At 40.6% G+C, this 19,709-nt stretch overlaps 2 protein-coding genes across 8 annotated transcripts in view; both read right to left on the bottom strand.

Annotated features, from left to right (window-relative positions):
* Positions 1-19,709, bottom strand: part of KATNB1 (katanin regulatory subunit B1) — a 118,338-nt gene that overhangs the window by 12,710 nt on the left and 85,919 nt on the right. For 3 of the 7 annotated variants that reach the window (XM_085895457.1, XM_085895462.1, XM_085895464.1), the window contains exons 11-16: positions 15,989-16,119; positions 15,237-15,326; positions 14,148-14,221; positions 9,944-10,048; positions 1,832-1,963; positions 599-675 (exon numbers count right to left, since the gene is read on the bottom strand). In XM_085895457.1, coding sequence (XP_085751583.1) covers positions 599-675; positions 1,832-1,963; positions 9,944-10,048; positions 14,148-14,221; positions 15,237-15,326; positions 15,989-16,119 — 609 coding nt within the window. The remainder of the gene's footprint in view (positions 1-598; positions 676-1,831; positions 1,964-9,943; positions 10,049-14,147; positions 14,222-15,236; positions 15,327-15,988; positions 16,120-19,709) is intronic. The other 4 variants (XM_085895458.1, XM_085895459.1, XM_085895460.1 and 1 more) reach the window with 4 other exon arrangements.
* LOC147020239 (uncharacterized) overlaps positions 1-19,709 on the bottom strand; it is a 133,234-nt gene that overhangs the window by 90,838 nt on the left and 22,687 nt on the right. The window lies entirely within an intron of this gene.

Here is a 19,709-nt window from a genome sequence, read left to right as displayed (position 1 = left end):
ACCTTGATGGTTCAATTCATGTAAAAATTCTTGAACGTGGGACATAAAAAACAACCCATCAATGCACAGTATTACAGTGATGTGTACCACAATGAAGATGGCCAGTCATAGTTTCACAGCGTGACTTTAATACACAATAACGCGTACCCTTGCACAGCAAACGTGACGTCCACTACTGTAGTTGAGGTGGATGGAAAGTTCTTATTCATTTCCCCATACAGAGTCCAAACTTGTCACCTTGTGTTTTAAATCTCTTTGGACCACCTCAAAGAACATCTGGGTTGCATCAAGTTTATGGACAATGAAGACGTTGAGGCAAATTATACGAAAATCTATCCTGAAAGGGTTGTGTAGATATCTGAGAGCATTCTACACAGACGGCATCAAGATGCTTCGACATCGATTGTACAACTGTGTTTGCATAACAAGGGAATACATTGAGAAGAGATGAAGTTTCATTAACTTCCTTCTACTTTTTTTTTTTTTTTTTTGAAGAAAAAGTTTACAACCTTGAACTCCACCTGATAGAACCAAGTTGATAAATCCTTAGTAAAGACAAAGAAGTAACTAAAAGTATATTCTAAAGAAATGTACTCACGGATTGTGATTGAGCGAGTTCAAAACATCCACAAAAAGGCCGAGATCCTTCATTCCAACTACCGTTTCCATCACTGCCTGATCAGGAGCATCGACACACCAAGGCACACCATGTAAAATTTTTGGCCGCATCACCATTTTGAAAATACAACTCCATTTGTATTTATGGCCACAGTCATCCGTTTGCATAATGATTCCCCAGCAAGCACAAATCTGTGTCATCTGTTCAGATGTCATAAAATCTCCCGAAAACTAACATTATATGAATATACTGTATTTAATCACAAATGGCTGGTGTTTATCTCAAGGAGTCGGGAGGGATTCTTGTGCATAGACATTCTGGGAAGCAACCTCTTCCCCTCTGTAACCGTCCCTCCCTATGTCAGCTTCATAATATTTTTCTACATTATCTACACCTTCCCACATTCGAGATGTGTTTTTGCAATTTGTATCATTGTGTAGCTGCTGCAAATTAATTTATTTCATCTTTTCTTTTCCCTTATCCTGTTTCTCCTTCCTTGTTTTTTTCCCATCAATCTAAGGTTCGTGGGGAGCTTGTACATAAATCAGATGCAAGAGACACATTAGACATCTATGTACATTGCCGTTAATTACAACATCAGTAAAAAGGCAAACATGGTATATGGGATCTGAACCTGTTTCCTCCATCATGAGCCAGGAGTTCAAATGGGAACAATGACGGGCCAATCTGAAAGTAGTATACGAAATGAAACAAGAGTGAGAATCGCTTTGGAATACATGTCCCGACCGATGTGCTATTTTCTAATTCCAAAAAGGGCATAACTCTGTCAAAAAATGACAAAACATCCTGAAACTCAAATGTGTTCTGTAGCTTATCATAGTAAAGCCATGTACCAAAAGTTTCAGTTGAATATGTTAAAGGGTTTCAGAAAAAAAGTCGGAAAAACCAAGGGTGGGTCAGACGGAGAGCAAACCGATAGTCCCCTCCGGTGAAACCAGTAGGAAACTAATTAAAGGAGGAAGGAGACGACATTTGTTTTCAATACTGGCTTTTAGTTTCTTGTACGATGTCATTTAATGTAATTTCTGCAGTGGTACAAGTAGTCATATATGCATGCTACTCACCGTTGTCAATATTGTATCTGCCTTTACACGAATGTCTATTTTCGGCCAAAATTAATGACCGGCTTCATTTTAATTTGAAAATGAAAGAAAAAGCAGAGCCCGTCGGTTCCCAGTCGTGACACCTCACCTTTATGTCACCTGTGGACCAAATGGAGCGAATAATCTCCAGCTTTTTATGCCGTGAGATCAGCAGGCTGCATACCGTCTTGTGTCCTTGTCGTGCTCGTGTGACCACATCTTCCTCGGTAATGGTGCGTTGCTTGAAATGCCATTACCATAACAGGAAGGACAAAGAGATTAGTGGTTTGCAATGTGAAGGTCAATGCTTTAAATTTAAAGGATCATTTCAAATGTACAGGCCAGCAATTGTTAAGTGAAAAGTCAAACATAAGCCTCCACCATCAAGACCAGCAGCTGGATACCACGATTTTTTTAATACAAATTCAAGGCATGCAGAAGAGCTTGAAAACAGAACAGAACATAACAGCGAGATCACAGTACAAAGCAGGGAAACACCAACAGCAGAGGAAGACAACAGAGGGACACAATGAAAGAATGGGCAAGGGGAACAATGAGGGCGTAAGGGGAGAGCGAGGAAGATTAAAAAGTTGGATACAAGCCCAAACACAAGATGACTAAAGCAATCCGAAGAGAAAACCAGGGATGAAAGAGCAATGGAATAAATAAATGGAAAGGTGCACAGTGAGTCTGGATTTTGAAGGCTTCAGAGTGGTGGGATACCAGCAGAATGTGTGAACTGTGTTAAACAGGGGGGAGGGGGGGCAGAATACAGAAAAGAAAGGCAGAGGGAGCAAGACCAGAAAAAAAGGCGATAGAAGACACATTACCAACCTGTCCGTGAGGTCAGAGAAACAAGGTTTGATATTCAGCTTCATTGTGGGAGATTCCAATGATGTTGGGGAACTTTGGCCTCTACAGCATCAATATGTGAAAGATTTGAGACAGGAACACCAATTTAAGGGGAATGATAGTACTCCATCGAGCTGTGGATGAAGGCCTTCTAGGTTGTTTAAACTTAGTTTGCCAAGGAAAGACTTGCAATGATGGAGGATGCTCATTTGGCAGTGAACTTTGATTTCTGGTTTGCCTAAGAGAGATCGTGGCTGATAGCGAAGACCAACAACTTTGAGGGACTGAACTTCTAAGAGGAGGTGGGTGGGAGGGTTTTCCAGGCCATCCTTTTGGAGAGACAGAGTAAGAGTGTGAGATTTGCCAGGATTTAAAGACATATCCCAAGTGTTTGACCAGCTTTGATTTTTTTTTCTTGGTCTGAAGATAGGGAAGAGGCTGCTGCCTGCCTATCTGAAGGATGCTATGACAGAGGGTGTAATCATCAGCAAAAAGATGAGGGTCTTTCAGAGAATCAAAAAGTCCATTGATGAAGATGAGCAGCAGGACAGGGCCGAAAACACTGCTTTGGAGCACTCTCGACTCGACAGGGAGAGAAGATATTATCCTGTTGAGAGTCACATGTTGACTATGAGAACAGAGCAAGTTAGCAAGTTATGAGAGTTGGCCATGGATGCTGTTGGCTGAGAGTTTGGAGAGCAAGGTGGGATGTCAGACCATGTCAAATACTTGATATGCAGTATATCCAGTGAGATGACACTGTCTGAGATTCAAGACCTTAATCAATTGTTGGGAGAGCAACAGCAGCACGTTCAAGGTGGAGTGATTGGGTCAGAAATCAAACAGATGGTCTGAGTTGAGGCCATTGAAAAACAAAAAGGTAGGATTAGATGTCAACTGTGATGAATGATTCCATGACCCTGCTCCTAATGCAAGTAAGCTAATAGGCCTGTCATTATGAGGATCTGTTTTTGCACCCTTTTGTACAATGCAGCGGCATCCAAGTAGATAAATGGTGACCTGGGTCAAATGATAGGTTAAATCAGAGTAGAAAGAGGTTTGTGAGAGCGACAAATTAGGTTTAAAGGATGAGGTCACTGATGCCATCTGGGCCGATTGCAGAGTCAGAGCCCGTTTCCGGAAACCTCTCCAACTTCTTAGATGAGTACACAGTCTCCAGTCAAGTGTGAGTGGGTAAGGTAGGGACAGGAAGTGATGGGTGAGATACATGGGATTTGGAATCAGAGTTGAAATATTTGTGTTTTTTCACAAGCAGAATCGACTGGCATGATATTTGAGGTGGGAAAAGGGATAGAGGTGGGAACATACACCAGAAAGATTTGACCAGGCACCAGCAGGACTTTGAGGACGAAGGCAGGTTTCAGAGCTCAGCCTTGTGGTTGGCGCGGTGTTGTTCTGGCTTTCTTGAGAGTGGACACACTTGTTGCAAGCTTTGTGGAATGATCAGAGGTGGTCTTTAGTCAGAATGGCCTTCTAATAATAGAAAGCAAGTCATTTGAAGGAAACTACCTCACCGCATGAGTCAATAAACCAGGATTGAGAGGATGGGTAAAATAACGACAGATGAGATGGGATAAATCTGTACATGAGAGAGAGCATGCTTTTGTGGAAGAATTCCAAGGCAGACTCAATATCGGCGGTAGCAAAAATAGAAGTCCAATCCTGCAGTGAGGACAGCTTGAGTCCCTGCCAATCGTCCCGAATGAATCACGAGACTGCGGCACCGAGGTGGCTCTGACAATAGCCAGTGAGACGTGGACTCACAAAAATATCAGATGAACCAATTGGATCAGTGGAAGAACAGGAGACTTCAAAAGAAAAGTTGGTCCAGAAGAGAGGCATAAATCTGGGTTGGGAAAGTCACAGAATGGGTCATATCGATGGAGTTGCAGAAGTCCTTTACTGCAGTGTCATGGGTGGTTGAAGAGGTAGCAACTCCAAGAAAATTTCAGTGGTGACGTTTGAAATTGTATATACGAGGGGGGGAAAAAAAAAGTTGGAATGGGTGTTAATCCTTCTTGGCAGACAGAGATGTAAATGGAATCGTAACTGTTAGGATGGCACAGCATGCAGACAAACAAGAGGAAATTGCAGAAGGAAAAAAAAAACATCCAAATGTACTGCTGGCGTTTTGAGGTGGGATAGCAGTACATGGACACTGAGAAATGGAATTCTTGATGTAAACTGTAAACTAACTGAAATCTTTTCTTTTCTACATTGGCATAATCTCAATTTACCAATTTGGATTCAGACCAGATCACTACCGTGGACATGCTGCTCCTACTTTCCCTGCAATGGAGGCCCTTAATGTCAGACATAAGATCAAGGCCATCTCTCTTGACATATATATCATGCTTTCGATACAGTCTGGCATCCCGCCTTACTCTCTAAACTATATGCCTATGAAATCCTCGGCCAACTCCACAAATGGCTTCCTGATTACCTCGACTTTCCCAGCCAAAGTATGGCTCTCAAGGGAATAATATCATATCCTTTCCCTGTTAAGGATGGAGTGCCCCAAATCAGTGTTCTGGACTGAGTGCGATTCCTCATCTTCATCAATGATCTCTCTGACTCTGGAAAAGGCCCTTTATCTACAGAGTGTTCAAAAGAGACCTGGATAACTTTGGTTGTTAATATTGTCGTGGTGCTGGCGATTAAGTTAATCCTCCCGACCCAAATTGTGGTGATGGGCAGTTAACACCGCTAACTGAGCAGATTTTCCTTATGAGAAGGCGGACACATTGATCCTGAGATTATAATGTGCGCGGAAGGAGTGGGGCGCAATAGCGGAGCGACAGAGGCACATAATGCAGAGCACAGGGGGTTTATACACGAACCCCATGACAAATACATGGACACAGCAACTTAAAAAAAAAACACGGGAATTTAACGACAATATAAATATTTACAAGGAACATTAATCAGAAAATAATAATAAGTCAAGGAAATTAAAGTCTAAAGTCGAGGCGCCTCGACACATGGACTTAAATACAGATAAGGGGAAAACAAAATAAAAGCAAATCCTTCCTTTATTCTGGCACTTAGCTTGGTCCAAAGATAGTTTTTGTAGAAGTTGGAATCGAGGCTTTTTGTCCAACACGTGCAGACGCACGCAAAATAGCGCCAAGTCACTCTCTCACAGGGGGAACATTCGTCAGGCAATTCGTGAGCAGTCTTCAACACCAAGGCTCACCGACCATCATGCAGCTTCTTCATCGATCGCGCCTGCCGATACCCTCTTTGCAGAATAGTGCGGTCCCCTTCGGCGACATACACGAGGTTCTGAGGTCCGTCCCACACGACCAGCCAAGAGACCATGGCCAATGTCCTGCTCAGTACGCGAGCTATAATCGCCTCAGCACGAATAAGAGAATGGTGCCATCTTCTTTATGTGTCAAAGGAAAGCCAGCCGTGAAGCCCTGTTCTTACAAGTCATCGCCTGGCTACGTTCTCTCTCGACCGCGTGCGCACCTCACTCTGCACTTGTCCGTTCCTCCTGATCTCTCCTGACGTCACACCGAACCACCGTTCCACCTCTGGGGCGTGGCTTGCCCGCAAGAAGCCCCGGGAAGGCAGGGTCTCTGCCCACTCCACACGTTTGGCTAGCTTTTGTTATAGTCCTTGTTACAAATGCAAAACTCCATCTTTGCTAGTTTGCAATACCAAAACATAGGGAAAAGTCAGTCACAGGGGGGCAATTACATACTGGGGGAACTTATCCTTAATCCTTATCCGATTGACACCACACCACCCCCCGTGTGGTGACACGGAACACTTAAGCTCACAGTTTCCCTACTTAAAGGCATCAAGATGTCTCCTACACATCCACGGACCAAACAACTCTATTCAATCCTAACTTTCCTATGAAATTCCTCCATCTACCCCCACAACCGCAACAATATATTTAGGACAAATGATACAATGATACCCTTTGTTTTCTATATTTTTAGGTCTGGTGGTTTAATGTAAAAGAAAATGGCGACTTCACTGGAGAAAGCTCAGTGCGTCACATGGTCCACAGACAAGATCCGACACGCAAGTTCAGTGTAGTTTCTGTACAAGGCATGGAAGGAATCCACCATTGCAGGGTTACAAGAGCTTTAATGAGACTGGAAGTTGTCAGAAACAGAAAAGTACCGGTCAACCAAGCATAAGTGCAGCAGATGTTGAACGAGTGTGTGAATCATTTCAACAAAGTCCCAGAAAATTAATTTGACACACATCCAGAGAACTGGGATGATCAATCACCACTGTACACAGGATTTTGCATAAAAGACTGAAGCTTTATGCTGACAAGGTGCAGATTCTGCAGGAACTCAACAGAAATGATGGACCCAAATGCAAGGCGTTTGCCTTGGAAATGCCCAGTTGCATAGATGACGACGAAGATTACCTGAAAAAGGTCATGTTCACAGATGAAGCTTGCTTTCATGTATCGGGGAACGTCAACCGGCACAATGTGAGGATCCGGGGATCTGAAAAACCCCCCACATGGTCATTGAACACATATGCGACAGTCCTAAGGTCAATGTGTGGTGTAGCCTTCTACATGACTGCTTGGTGAGTCCGTTTTTCTTTGCAGAGGATACAGAGACCTCAACAATTTACATGAAAATGTTGGAAGGCTTCACATTCCCAGATTGAAGAGCTGCAACCCGATATCATTTTTCAACAGGACGGCGCTCCCCCTCATTGGGCTGAAGTCATTCTAGCCGTCCTGAACGAAAAATTTCCAGGTCACTGGATCGGCCGCGACGGACCAACCGCCTGGCCCCCACAATCACCAGACATAACCCTTTGATAGTTTTCTGTGGGTGTTTGTCAAAGATGATGTCTCCAACACCGAGGTGGCAAACCTGCAGGATCTTCGTTCTCAGATCACAGTTGAATGCACACTGGTGAACGCAAACATGTTGAGTTGAACATGGCAAGAACTCGGGTATCGCCTTGATGTCCTGGGTACGACAAACGGAGCTTACATTGAAGTGTATTGATGGTGTGCACAAAACTTTATGAGCTTCTGTATCATATAAACCAAAGGGTGCCGTCGTATCATTTGTGGTTCTAAATACATTAAAAACCAAAGTTGGCTGGGTCTTTTTGGAACACACTGTATTTGCTTGATGACTCCACCCTCTGCCATGTCATTCCTCATCCTTCAGATAAGCAGGCTGTAGCCTCTTCCCCCTCTTCAGACCTTGACAATATCACAATAATGGTCAAACACTTGGAATATGCCTTTTAATCCTGAGAAATCTCACACTCTCACTCACTCTTTCCAAAAGGACTGTCTGGCACACCCTCCTCTCTACTTTCTTAACAGTCCTCTTGAAGAAGTTCAGCCACTTAAACTCCTGGGTCTCAGCTACCAGCCATGATCTTTCTTGGGCAAATCACATTTCAAAGTTGGCCTCCAAGCCAGCCGCCAACAAGGCATCCTCCGTTGCACAAAGTCCTTCTTTGGCACACCTGAACTCCGATCCACCAACAATTAAGGCCTTCATTCGCAGCTTGATGGAGTACTGGTCTCCCCTCTGGGCTGGGAAAGGCAATGGACAAAGTATATCAAGACTTTTAGAAGGCATTTGATAAGGTACCACATTGGAGGTTGTTAGCCAAAGTGAGGGCTTGTGCACTGGTTGGTCAGGTAGCTAATTCGATTACAAACTGACTTAGTGATAGGAAGCACAGAGTGGCTGTGAGTGGGAGGATGCCTTGCTGGAAAGATGGAAGTAGTGGGGTACCTCAGTGTTCAGTACTGGGACCATTACTATTCATTATTTACATAAATGATTTGGATAGCGGGGTGAAGAGTAGGCTTTCCAAATTTGCAGATGACACAAAGCTTGGAGGTAAAGTGGATAGCAAAAGGGGGTGGTGATCAGATTCAGGAAAGTATTGATACTAGATAGGCAAAGCATTAACTAGAAGGGCACTCGGTAGAGCGCAAACCTCCGCCACATAATGCCTGATCCACGAGAACATGTCAGGCCCAATACATTTTTGAAATATCATGCTATATATCGTTTTTGGCCCAATCTCTCAATGGTGAAGAATTACTTTGCAATTAAATAATTCTCATATCCAGATCCAGATTTGGATCTTCACCAAAATCAAATCAGTTTGTCGTGGTCAAACACCCAACCTGCCCACCAAGTTTCATCCGAATCCGTCCACAACTTATTGAGATATCGTGCTATTCATTAGTTTAGCCAAATCTCTCAATGGTGAAGAATCACTTGGGAAAAAAAAATAAAATAAAATAAAAAAACGAGTAGCCGGATCCGGATCCGGATCCTCAACAAAGTCTAATTAATTCTTCTTTGTTACATACCCAACCTGACCACCAAGTTTCGTCTGAATCCGTCCACAACTTTTTCAGATATCATGCTATACGTCGGTTTTGGTACTATCTCTCAATGGTAAAAAAAAAATCATTCAAAAAATTCTCGGATCCAGATCCGAATCCGGATCTTCACCAAAATCTCATCATTTCCTTTGGGTCAAACATCAAAGATCACCAACAAATTTCATCCGAATCCATCTACAACTTCAAGATATTTCATTCACAAACAGACACAAAAACAAGCAAGCAAGAAAAAGACGTCATGCAGAGCACGATGCTTGCAAAACCCACCCCCTCTCCAAAGTTTGCAAAGGATACATCAAAATGTCCATTTCATTGAGATTAAAATTGATAATCTTAATCAAAGCTCAGGTCAATCGGATGAAAATTGATTATTTTTCAGATTGAAATAGATGATTTTAGAAGTTTCAACTTGAGTTGATCTTTGACCTTTTGACCTCAAAAATAGTTTGTGACGCAATATGCAAATCTTGTTCAAACTTCAAATCAATCGGATGAAAAATGACGATTTTAGAAATTTGACCTAAAGATGACCTTTGACCTCAAAATCAATCGGCTTCTCAGTTGAGACTACGTCTACAACTTTGTGAAGTTTCGTGAAGATCGGTTTTAATTTTTAACCTCTAGATGATTGACAGACAGCATCACAAAATTGACCAACCAATATACTTGAAAAATCTTCGATTTTACAAGTAATGAACAGCCAGACAGATCGACAGACAGACAGGGGTGCAAATATAACCTCCATCCACCTTCGGTGGCAGAGGTAACAAAAGAATATTGTCATTTACAGCTAAGAAAATCTGGAAACATCCAGTACTCATCTCCATGCACAATCAGAGTTGTGACAAAATAATATGCTAGTTGTATTTCATGGTACACTACACACATGTCATATAGAGAAAAAAAAAATATTAAAAACAACTCTCTGAAAACTCCTCTCAATCTGGAAATTTTGCTCATTGGAGCAAAACTCACCTGCATGAACTCACTTGCTTGAAGACCTCGTGGAACGTTCTTGTTTGATGCTTCACTCTTTTCAATGCAATTAGATGGGTGCTCTTTTGGCCAAGCTTCATTTGCCTGAAAAGAATACGCAACTAAATATTCCTTACCTAACAAATGATTTTCAAAACAAAGTTCAAAAAAGTGAAGTGAGAGAGGACAAAAAAAAAAAAAGACCACAAGGTAATATATTTAAACCAGACATTGTGGCTTAATGGGTTAAGAGCATATCCACTCCGAGTCTGAGAGGTGAGCAGGTCGAACCCAAGCCTAGTACCTGTTTTCCTTCATTATTCGAAGATCAGCATTTAAAAAAGGAGCATGGACAAACAACCACAGGTTGGCAACTATTGTACAGGCTATATGGGCCTAATGACCTCCTCCTGTGTTGAAGTTCCTTGTCAGGTAACTCGTATTAAACTGGAGAGTTCATAGAACACCTTACCCCACGCAGTTTTAAAGTATATACGGAACTTAAATATTAATAAAATAATGATTTTAACACGTTGAATGCCGACTAGGCGTATACTCTTTGTGCTGGGTGTATCAGATTCTGCCACTATGAGTATTCTCGTCGAAAAGATAACACCGTTGTATTGTGAACAGAATATGCTGCCATGCCAGATAATGCAACAAACAACCTGCTGGCAATTTGGTGAACATAAATCTATGCAATAATCATGATCATTATTGTTATTATCAGTCTCCATGAGAAGTTTTGCCACTTCATCTGCATTCATATGTGCCATTTTGAAGAGTAATAACAAGTCAAAATAAAGAAGAAAAAAAAAAAAACACGTGATACTCAGCACATGATCTACTATGAGCAATGATGTAATACCAACATCAATTCAGTACTAAAAAATAGTCCTTCCAGATAGGTCATACCTGGTTTCCCCAGCAATGGATAACAAATGAACTTAGGTTTGTTCATAGAAAGGTAAAATTTGAAAATAAAGTACGCGCATATTCATACTGGGCATGCAAATGGGAGTGGTGTATACAATGAGAGTTGGCAGTTGACATATTAAAGATCGTAAAAAAAAAAATCTGGAAGTTTAGCTCAACTGAAGCAGTCTTATACATCACCTTATCCACTGTAATACGACGACGTTGAGTCCCAGTTTAGGAAATTGAGGCATCATTGATCACCATATATGTACACCAGGGTGATCCAAAAAAGTCGAAAAAAATAGAATGTTGCTCCACAAGCTTAAAATTATTCTAATATGATCCAATAACTCGAATAAATTTTTTGTTTCATCGGAGGTGATTTAGAGGTCGCTCCATATGACGACTTTTAGTCTCATGACGAATAAATTAGGGTATGGTCAGGTACGATTACGGGTACTTCTGGATGTCCGAGGTGGAAATGGAGTGCATTTTCGAACTCTCTGGGGTCGATTTACTCTAAGAAATGACTGCACAGACATTGAATTCACTACCATTTCGAAAATATGACCAAAAACAAGATTTATCATTTCTGGAGTTGAGTAACTAATCCTACTCTTTTCGATATTTTCTAATCTATAATTAATTTGTTGTCCGTCTAAACATTTTTTAGAGTACATCAACCCGACTGAGTTCGAAAATGCAGTCCATTTTCACCTAGGAAGTTCAGAAGTGTACGGATTCACATCTCACCATACCCTAATTTAATATAATAATAACTAAAATAACCAACATATTTTTCGTGAATCATTGAATCTAAAACACTGGATGTTAGGCCAGCTAGAAATAAGTTCAGGCGGGAGTGGAGACAGCAATAGAGGCGGAGATGATAGTGGTATTTGGTAAATGAGACGAAATATTCTAATAGTTTGCAATTCCATTGATTGGAAAATTAGGGTATGGTGAGATGCGAATCCGTACACTTCTGAACTTCCTAGGTGAAAATGGAATGCATTTTCGAACTCAGTGGGGTCGATTTACTCTAAGAAATGTTTGGACGGACAATAAATTAATTATAGATTAGAAAATATCGAAAAGAGTAGGATTACTCAACTCCAGTAATGATAAATCTTGTTTTAGGTCATATTTTCGAAATGGTAGTGAATTCAATGTCGGTGCAGTCATTTCTTAGAGTAAATCGACCCCATAGAGTTCGAAAATGCACTCCATTTCCACCTCGGACATCCAGAAGTACCCGCAATCATTCATGAGTTGGTTAAATTAGGGTATGGTCAGGTAACTAAAAGTCGTCATATGGAGCGACCTCTAAATCATCTCCGATCAACTTAAAATTTTTTATGCACGTTATTGAATCATAGTGGAATAATTTAAGGCTTGTGGAGATATCATCTGAATTTATTTTATTTTTTGTTCGCCGTTTTTGGACCACCCTAATGTACACAGCCAAATAACAGATTCTTCACCCCCCCCCCCACCACCCACCACCAAAACTGTATTAGCTCACATGCCACACCCTCTAATGCTATATATCAATTTAAATAAAAGTTTAAAGAGGTTTAAAGATGAATAAATAAAAATTACGCATTCCATCGCCAATTTCTCCAGCGTCTATTAAATTAGTTATTCATGCCTGTTGTATGCGTCCATTATGACATCCTTAAAAAGAATAATTTTCAATTTTGTCTGACTGCCTGGCAGGCAGACAGAGTAGGAATATTATCTTAACCTTCTCTGCACATATGCGATCGGGTTGAATTCAGAAACAAAGTATGGAAAAACGGCAAACTTGTTTTCACATTCATGTCCAGATTCATGTTCAAAATATAACATTTAAGATAAAGAAGAAAAAAACACATGAAAAAAAAAAAAGAAGAAAAACCAGAAGGATGAAATCTCAAAAAAAACAACCAAACAAGGTTGGAATGACACCACATTATGATGCCACAATAAAACATCACACTCCTCATGGATTACCATCACGACATCCTTTGACATTTTTACTTTCGTTGTGGGATTGTGATGGAACGACGTCAAAGGATATTGTGATGGTAATCAATAAGAGGATTGCAATGCCGTATTGTGGCGTCGTAATGAGGTGTCATTCCTCCCTTGTTTGGTTGTTGTTTTTTGAGATTTCATATTTCGTTGTTTTTTTAAATGTTTTCTTTTTTCTTCTTTCTGCAATTTTTTAAAGTAATAAAATGGTTCATGTTTTATATCTTTTGTTATTTTGGGATGCATTAAATTCATCTATGTTATTAAATTTGGTTTATGGTACATTCTACTGCTCTCCCCTCCACCCCAAACCTGGCTTTTGGTTCACTCCACTATGCGGATCACCACATGCAAAACAATGCTATCATCATTGAAAAATAAAAAATAAAAAAAAAAGCTAAATATTTTATATATTTTGTTATGGATAAAATCCATCCATGTTATTAAATTGTTTTAATACTTCATTCAGTTGATTAGGGGGATGATTTGGATATGTATTGCTTTTGGAATTGTACTGTCCATCTTCCCCCCTCCCATGATCCTGGTCTGGTTTGGTTGAGTACACATTTACATTTGATTTCTTTTCCTAATAAAATGATTAATGTTTGATATATTTTAAAGTTTTGGGCTGCGTGCACAAGCCCAGAGCCAAAGTAACTTCCTCACATTAGAATAATCATCATGGCTTCAGCAGTTATTGAGGTGGGTCGGGCTACAGTTTTATATTGTTTTGAGAGGGGAAGAAGCAGAAGAAGAAGTACAAATTGGCATTTTAGCGATCTCTCGTTGTGGAATTTTAACGATGTATTCTGGAGTCTTTTTAAGTATTGGTAGTTCAGAAAATGCTAGAGAATAAAAGGTATAGCTTTTAAATGCTTATGACTTCATGATATAGTAGTTTATGAGCATATCATTGTGTACACGTTTGAATGGGTGGCCGTTTTTTTCCCCGTATCATCCCTCGACATGGAGTACTACCGTACTCCATGATAAGTTGTTCTTCGATCATAAACTGATAAGACAGACAGACAAACAGACAGAAAGAACAAATTGCTTAACGCTTTTCACTTCACGTGCGTGGGGTAAAAATAAAAGGATGAAGGAGGACAGGTGACAAAAACTATGGGGCTAAAAGATACAAGGAGAAAGTACCAACTTGGTTTTTCCATTTTAGAACGAAACACTAGTTCTTGACTGTGGTACATTATTGTCTAATTGTGCGTTCATCACCACTGATCTCTAAAGTTTGCCTGGATTCTCCAAGACCGACCTTATGCTTGCAATGCTGCACAGGCTTTCTGCTGGACAAGTTGGAATTCTCATGCTTGGTAGGACCCTGTACCACTGCAGACAAACCAAGAAAAGCAAGAATAAGAATGTGAAATGTGTATGATAAAAAGGACAAAGAATGACAGCTTCAAAAATAGAATAGAGAATTTCGGAGTTTCCATTGGTACATTCCCCGACTGCTAAATAATAACAGTGGTGCTTCCTGGTTGTGATTGGTGGAGGTAACACAATGTGTCCAAGTGGCAGATAGCACTTGATGGGGCCAAATAAAATCTGGTCTCACCAATCAGTCAGTGGGGCATCAATAGGCAGTATGTGTGCGTATATATGTATGTATGTATGTATGGATGGATGGATGCTCACCATGTCAGGAGGTGCGTCTGATGTATAAACGACGAATGTGTTTATCATTAGTTGGATATTTATTGGTATCCCATCCTGATGAGGGCAAATCAGGCCAAAATCCAGATAGGTGGCTCCGTTTGATGCTAAACTGATGTTGATCATGTAATGTTTGTCTGTTTCACAAAGTCGCCCAGCCGAGGCCTCTGAGTTGGAGGTGACGCTTTTGGTGTTGGACTATGTCCAATGGAGATTGGGGAAGTGCTTGATACACTACACATGTTTCGATATTATATATATATATATATATATATATATATATATATATATATATATATATATATATATATATATATATATATATATATATATATTATCATAAAATAGCGGTGGCGGTAAAATAAAAAAAACTCAGCCTGTCATCCTTCCGAGGTTGGCAAAATGAGTGCCAGCTTGCTGGTATCTTGTGTCGGAGTGGCGACCGTCCAGGATTGTACTCAATAGCCAAGGAGACTGTTTCGGCAGTGCTAGTGCTCTGCACAGAGTATGGTCCCAATGGATGGATGGATGGATTGAGAAAAATAAAGGTGGGTTAAGACACAGAAGAAAGTAAATGCAAAGAAGAAATTAATTAAAAGAAAAAGATAAAATAAAATCAGGGAATGTGAAAAATGACAGATTGTGTCATTTAGAATGAATAGAGGGCAATCCAAAACAGTGCAATCACCAATTATTACTGCACCTTCATCAGCAGGTGCAGGAAACGGTTCAGATGCTTGTGGCAGTGATCGCACTGAATGCAGACACACAACAGAGGCTGGCCAATGAAAGTATCAAAATAGGAACCTTCTCAAAACATAGGATAACAAACCATATGATCAGCCTGACAATCATGGGATGGGGAAAAATAAGCGGTTCCTCACATTTGGTATATGATATACAGATACTTAAAGTGGGACCTTTAGTCAGATTTGTGATCAATTGGGTATCAGAAACAGAAACTTAAGAAAGGTTTTTGAGCTCATGCCACACATTAATTATGATGAGAAGTTGAACATGCATGTATGTGTACCTTCACATGGTGTGACCACAAATTTATCACCACATATTCAATGAGATTAGTTCTCAGCATCTGCATGTTGCAATCATGAAATGCCTCCTCTCCTGCCTTGGAAGAATACTTTGCACCTGGTGCACAGTCCCGAATGAATACTATTTTGTGGTCCATATGTCAGATCTGAGCCATGCCTTATTGAGCAGGGAGAGTTGGTGTTGCATTTATTTTTGAATATGGATCTTCCGAAATTCAAACATTTTTTTTTCTTTGCAAATGTCAAGGTTTCATTCCATTGGATTCCCTTTATAACTCTTATACTGAAAGTGTAGTTGTCAGAGAGTGGCTAATAATCGATTTACTGGGTTGGAAAGTTATTGTACAAGTATGTCAATTTTGGTGAATTCAGAATGTGAGTGACTCACTGAGCAATGGTCTGGATTTAAAGATTCTTTCATAGTCTGCTTCATTTGTGATTTCCGCAACAGAGTCCTCCGGTCGCTCATCTTCACCAGTGGTTGATGTTCGACATTCCTCCTTGTCTCGTATTACTTCACTGACACACACACACACACACACACACACACACACACACACACACACACACACACACACACACACACACACACACACACACACACACACACACACACACACACACGATTATGGCAAAGTTAAATAATAATCATTATAAGTAGAAGGCTTCTAAACTGTGGGATAATATATTAATATGTTCATTGCATGAAACATAACATAGCATTTTGAGAATGAGTCAGAAAGGTAGCCACACAAGTATTTCTAACAAGCCTGTAGGCGGACATGGGTCGTCGATTAAGTCGAATTTAGTCGTTTTTCAGCCGTTACGAGCCAACAAAAGCGTCCATAGCAACGGTTCTTATTGTATGTTGTATAGGTCATGGTATGAAGGGTCCATACGTGTGTCCATCACGCTTGATATTAAAGTGTCCCTGCTGTTGTGGAATAATAAAAATGGGACCATTGGAAAAATAGTAATAAATTCACTTAGACGAAAAATTTGTGTGTTTAATCGTAAAGATGCCCGTTTTCAAAGCCCATCTTTCCAGGATGACGAAGAAGAAGCGGGACCTTGAGTTTTCATGTCGTGGTTCTAAAAGTATGACAGCCTGAACCCTTTAGAATGAAGTGTGACAGACACAGAAGGTGAACACATAATTATAATATATAGTAATACTTCTCGAAGCAAGAAAAAAAAAGTAGTAGTACACGGAAGGAGCACACAAACAACAACCACAGCCACAGCCACGATGACGTGTCAACATCTTGGATGTGAAGGATTTTTGGGTTGCTCTCAGGAGATAAATCAACTATATCCATGCCGCAGGCCTGTTTGAGCAGACCTAAACGGAGTTAAGCAACAGCATCAACAACAACTAGAGCGTTCATAAAACCCGATACCACGTGCAGTGTTTAAGTATATACTTCAATTTTAAAGATTTTTTTTTTAAATCTGGAAGGTTAGCACTATTGAAGCAGTCTTATACACCACAATGTAAAACATGTCCAAGTACTGCAAAACTGGAGCTTCTTGGAAGAATTAATAAGGCAATTTGTGTTCTACACTCTACAGTGTTCAAACACATAATTCAATTTAAATAAAATAAAGATTGCAAAAGTCATATAAATGCTGAATTCTAATCCTGTTGGCACTTTAAAGAAATCATTTAAAATTACCTTTTACATGGCTACAAAGGTTTGGGCACCAGAGAGCGATTTTTTTTTTTAATCCAAAACAATCCAACTTTTTTTCTTTTTTTTCAAAAAAAATTTGGCCTAAAACACTCCCCCCAGCACTCCCTGATGAACCTCTGAAAGTTTGACAAAGATCGATTTGGCCATCTCTGAGAAAAATGGTGACTGACACACACACACACACACACACACACACACACACACACACACACACACACGTGTTTCTTTACTACAGCTTAAAATGATGATCTTGCTGTTTTACTAAAGCCTAAAGGATCCCCTTAGACATTTACACTTTTTAGACCCCCACCCCCCAAAGACCCCTTCATACACATTTACACCCTTTCGACTCCTTAAAATAGCATTTAGAATTCTAAACCTTTCGATCCTTTAGACCTCTCCATATCCATACATATATAAAAGTGAAACGTTTGTTTGTTTGTGACCTTACTGCTTTGAGCTCCCAAGGTTAATCGTGACGAACCTTACTATGATCGGATTTTTAACCACGATGCACCGACATCGGAGTTTTAAAGTCATAAGGAAGTCATTTGGCCCATTATTGCTGTGTTGCACTCCCGAGATAATTTCTTTACTTCAGTCACTTCTTTACACGCTCTAGCCCCAATTCGACCATTAACCCCTTAAACCCCCCCCCCCCAATTCTCCATAAAGACCCTTTAGACCCCTTCACACATTTAGACACTTTTGAGACCTACAGAATACACCTTCTTCAACCCTTTCCAGATCTTTAGACTTTTAAAAACCTTTGGACACTTTAAGACCCTTTTGCTCTTTCACCCTTGGACTCCTTTAGATCTTTCAACCCATTTAAGACCTGATAAGTACTTTAGACCCATTTATGACCCTTGAGACATTTTATACCCCTTAGATCCCTCCGAGCCATTAGATCTTTAGAACCTTTTAAGACCCTTGAGCCACTTTTTGACCTCTTTAGACCCCTTAGAAAATGAAAAATAATTTACTCCAAAAATAGTTTTTGACGATCCTTTTCGTGCACTATTGTTATCTATGGATCATCGAATGGGAAACCAGAATGAAATGCTGAGAAATACCAAATGGAAATTTCCGAAAGCAAAGCTATGGGGAGAATACAGACAAGGGACAGGTTGGGGGCTGAAGAAGCAATGTATAGTGATGGGTGTCTGGAGGTGGTCAGTTGGCATGGAAATTCAATGATCTTCCGTCAGGTGGTAGTCCCAAAACATGCCTAAATCTGTTTCCCAGCTGAGCTTCCATAACATCACCATAACTCCCAAGCAGTACTTCGGAAGTACAACAAGCATGGATTGGAAATCTTCTCCAGTGGAAGTGAACAAAGTTTGTGAAGTTACCAGCTCCACCTACTACGATATCTGCTCACTGAATATTTACACTGAATTCCTGTTTCCACGAATACACACTCCAAAAATATTGCTCATTTGAGGTGAGAGATCCATGAATCCGTCTAACACGTACTCTGCTCCGTCTCGTGTGTGTGTGTGCGCGTGCGCGCACAGTTACGGCTACGGGTACCGAGTGTATTATGAGGGGGTTAATCTTCGTTTCTCCTCGGAAGAACCCGACCTGGGGCCACCGCTCACAATCAACTTTGTGGTATGGTGGGTTTCTTAACAACCAGGAATGCCAGTTCCACGAGTTAACCACGAGTTCCAATGTCCACCATCTAATTTTCTATTTCACTCGAGGTCACATGGCCTCCTGACCAGGGAACACGCCCTCAGCAATGCACCAATCTTATCCTGATGAGATCTTAAGTAAGGTGGCTGAGCGTTTACTGCTGGTGCATGCCGACTGACAGGTTAATTAGTTTGGGAATTACCTCCCAGTATATCTAAGTTCAGACAATGCTGGATCAATGGAAGGAAAGGACAAGCACAGACAGGTTGAAGCATCAACAAGGAATTTATGAATAAGACAAATAAATTGAATAGCTTTATATTTTTTGTGATATAAATGGATGAATTCAATTCAATCAAAATGATCTCAAACAAATAAAGAATTCAACAAGCATTGACAGAAAAATAGACAAAGAGCAGATGCTTATCACTATGCCTTACTTGACAATTAATCACTAGACATGGGTACCCAGCAGAATATTGAGGGGGAGAAGAAATCCGATCTCGGCTTACCAAGGCAGAAGTCGTCGTGCGTCCAATAAAATATCCCAAAATGTGTGAGTGTGCCTTGGTCCGCTGCCAATGCCCTACCTCGCCATGCAGCCACACACAAACGGGCTCGAACACCAATTGACGTCACGTCATCACTCCCAGGAACCAGGAACGCCAGGAATCAGCTACGCCAAGAGTCAGGTACCGAGCAGAACAAGCAGGAATGGTCCAACCGTCACCAATCATTAGGAGCTATAACCAACGGTCAGGAGCTGTAACCAAT

The sequence above is a fragment of the Eptatretus burgeri genome, chromosome 9 (assembly GCF_056783735.1).
Source record: "Eptatretus burgeri isolate ZD-2024b chromosome 9, Ebu_testis_v1, whole genome shotgun sequence".
Classification (NCBI taxonomy): Eukaryota; Metazoa; Chordata; class Myxini; order Myxiniformes; family Myxinidae; genus Eptatretus; species Eptatretus burgeri.
The sequence above is the reverse complement of the archived record's forward strand: the minus strand, read 5'-3'. Positions and strand labels throughout refer to the sequence as shown.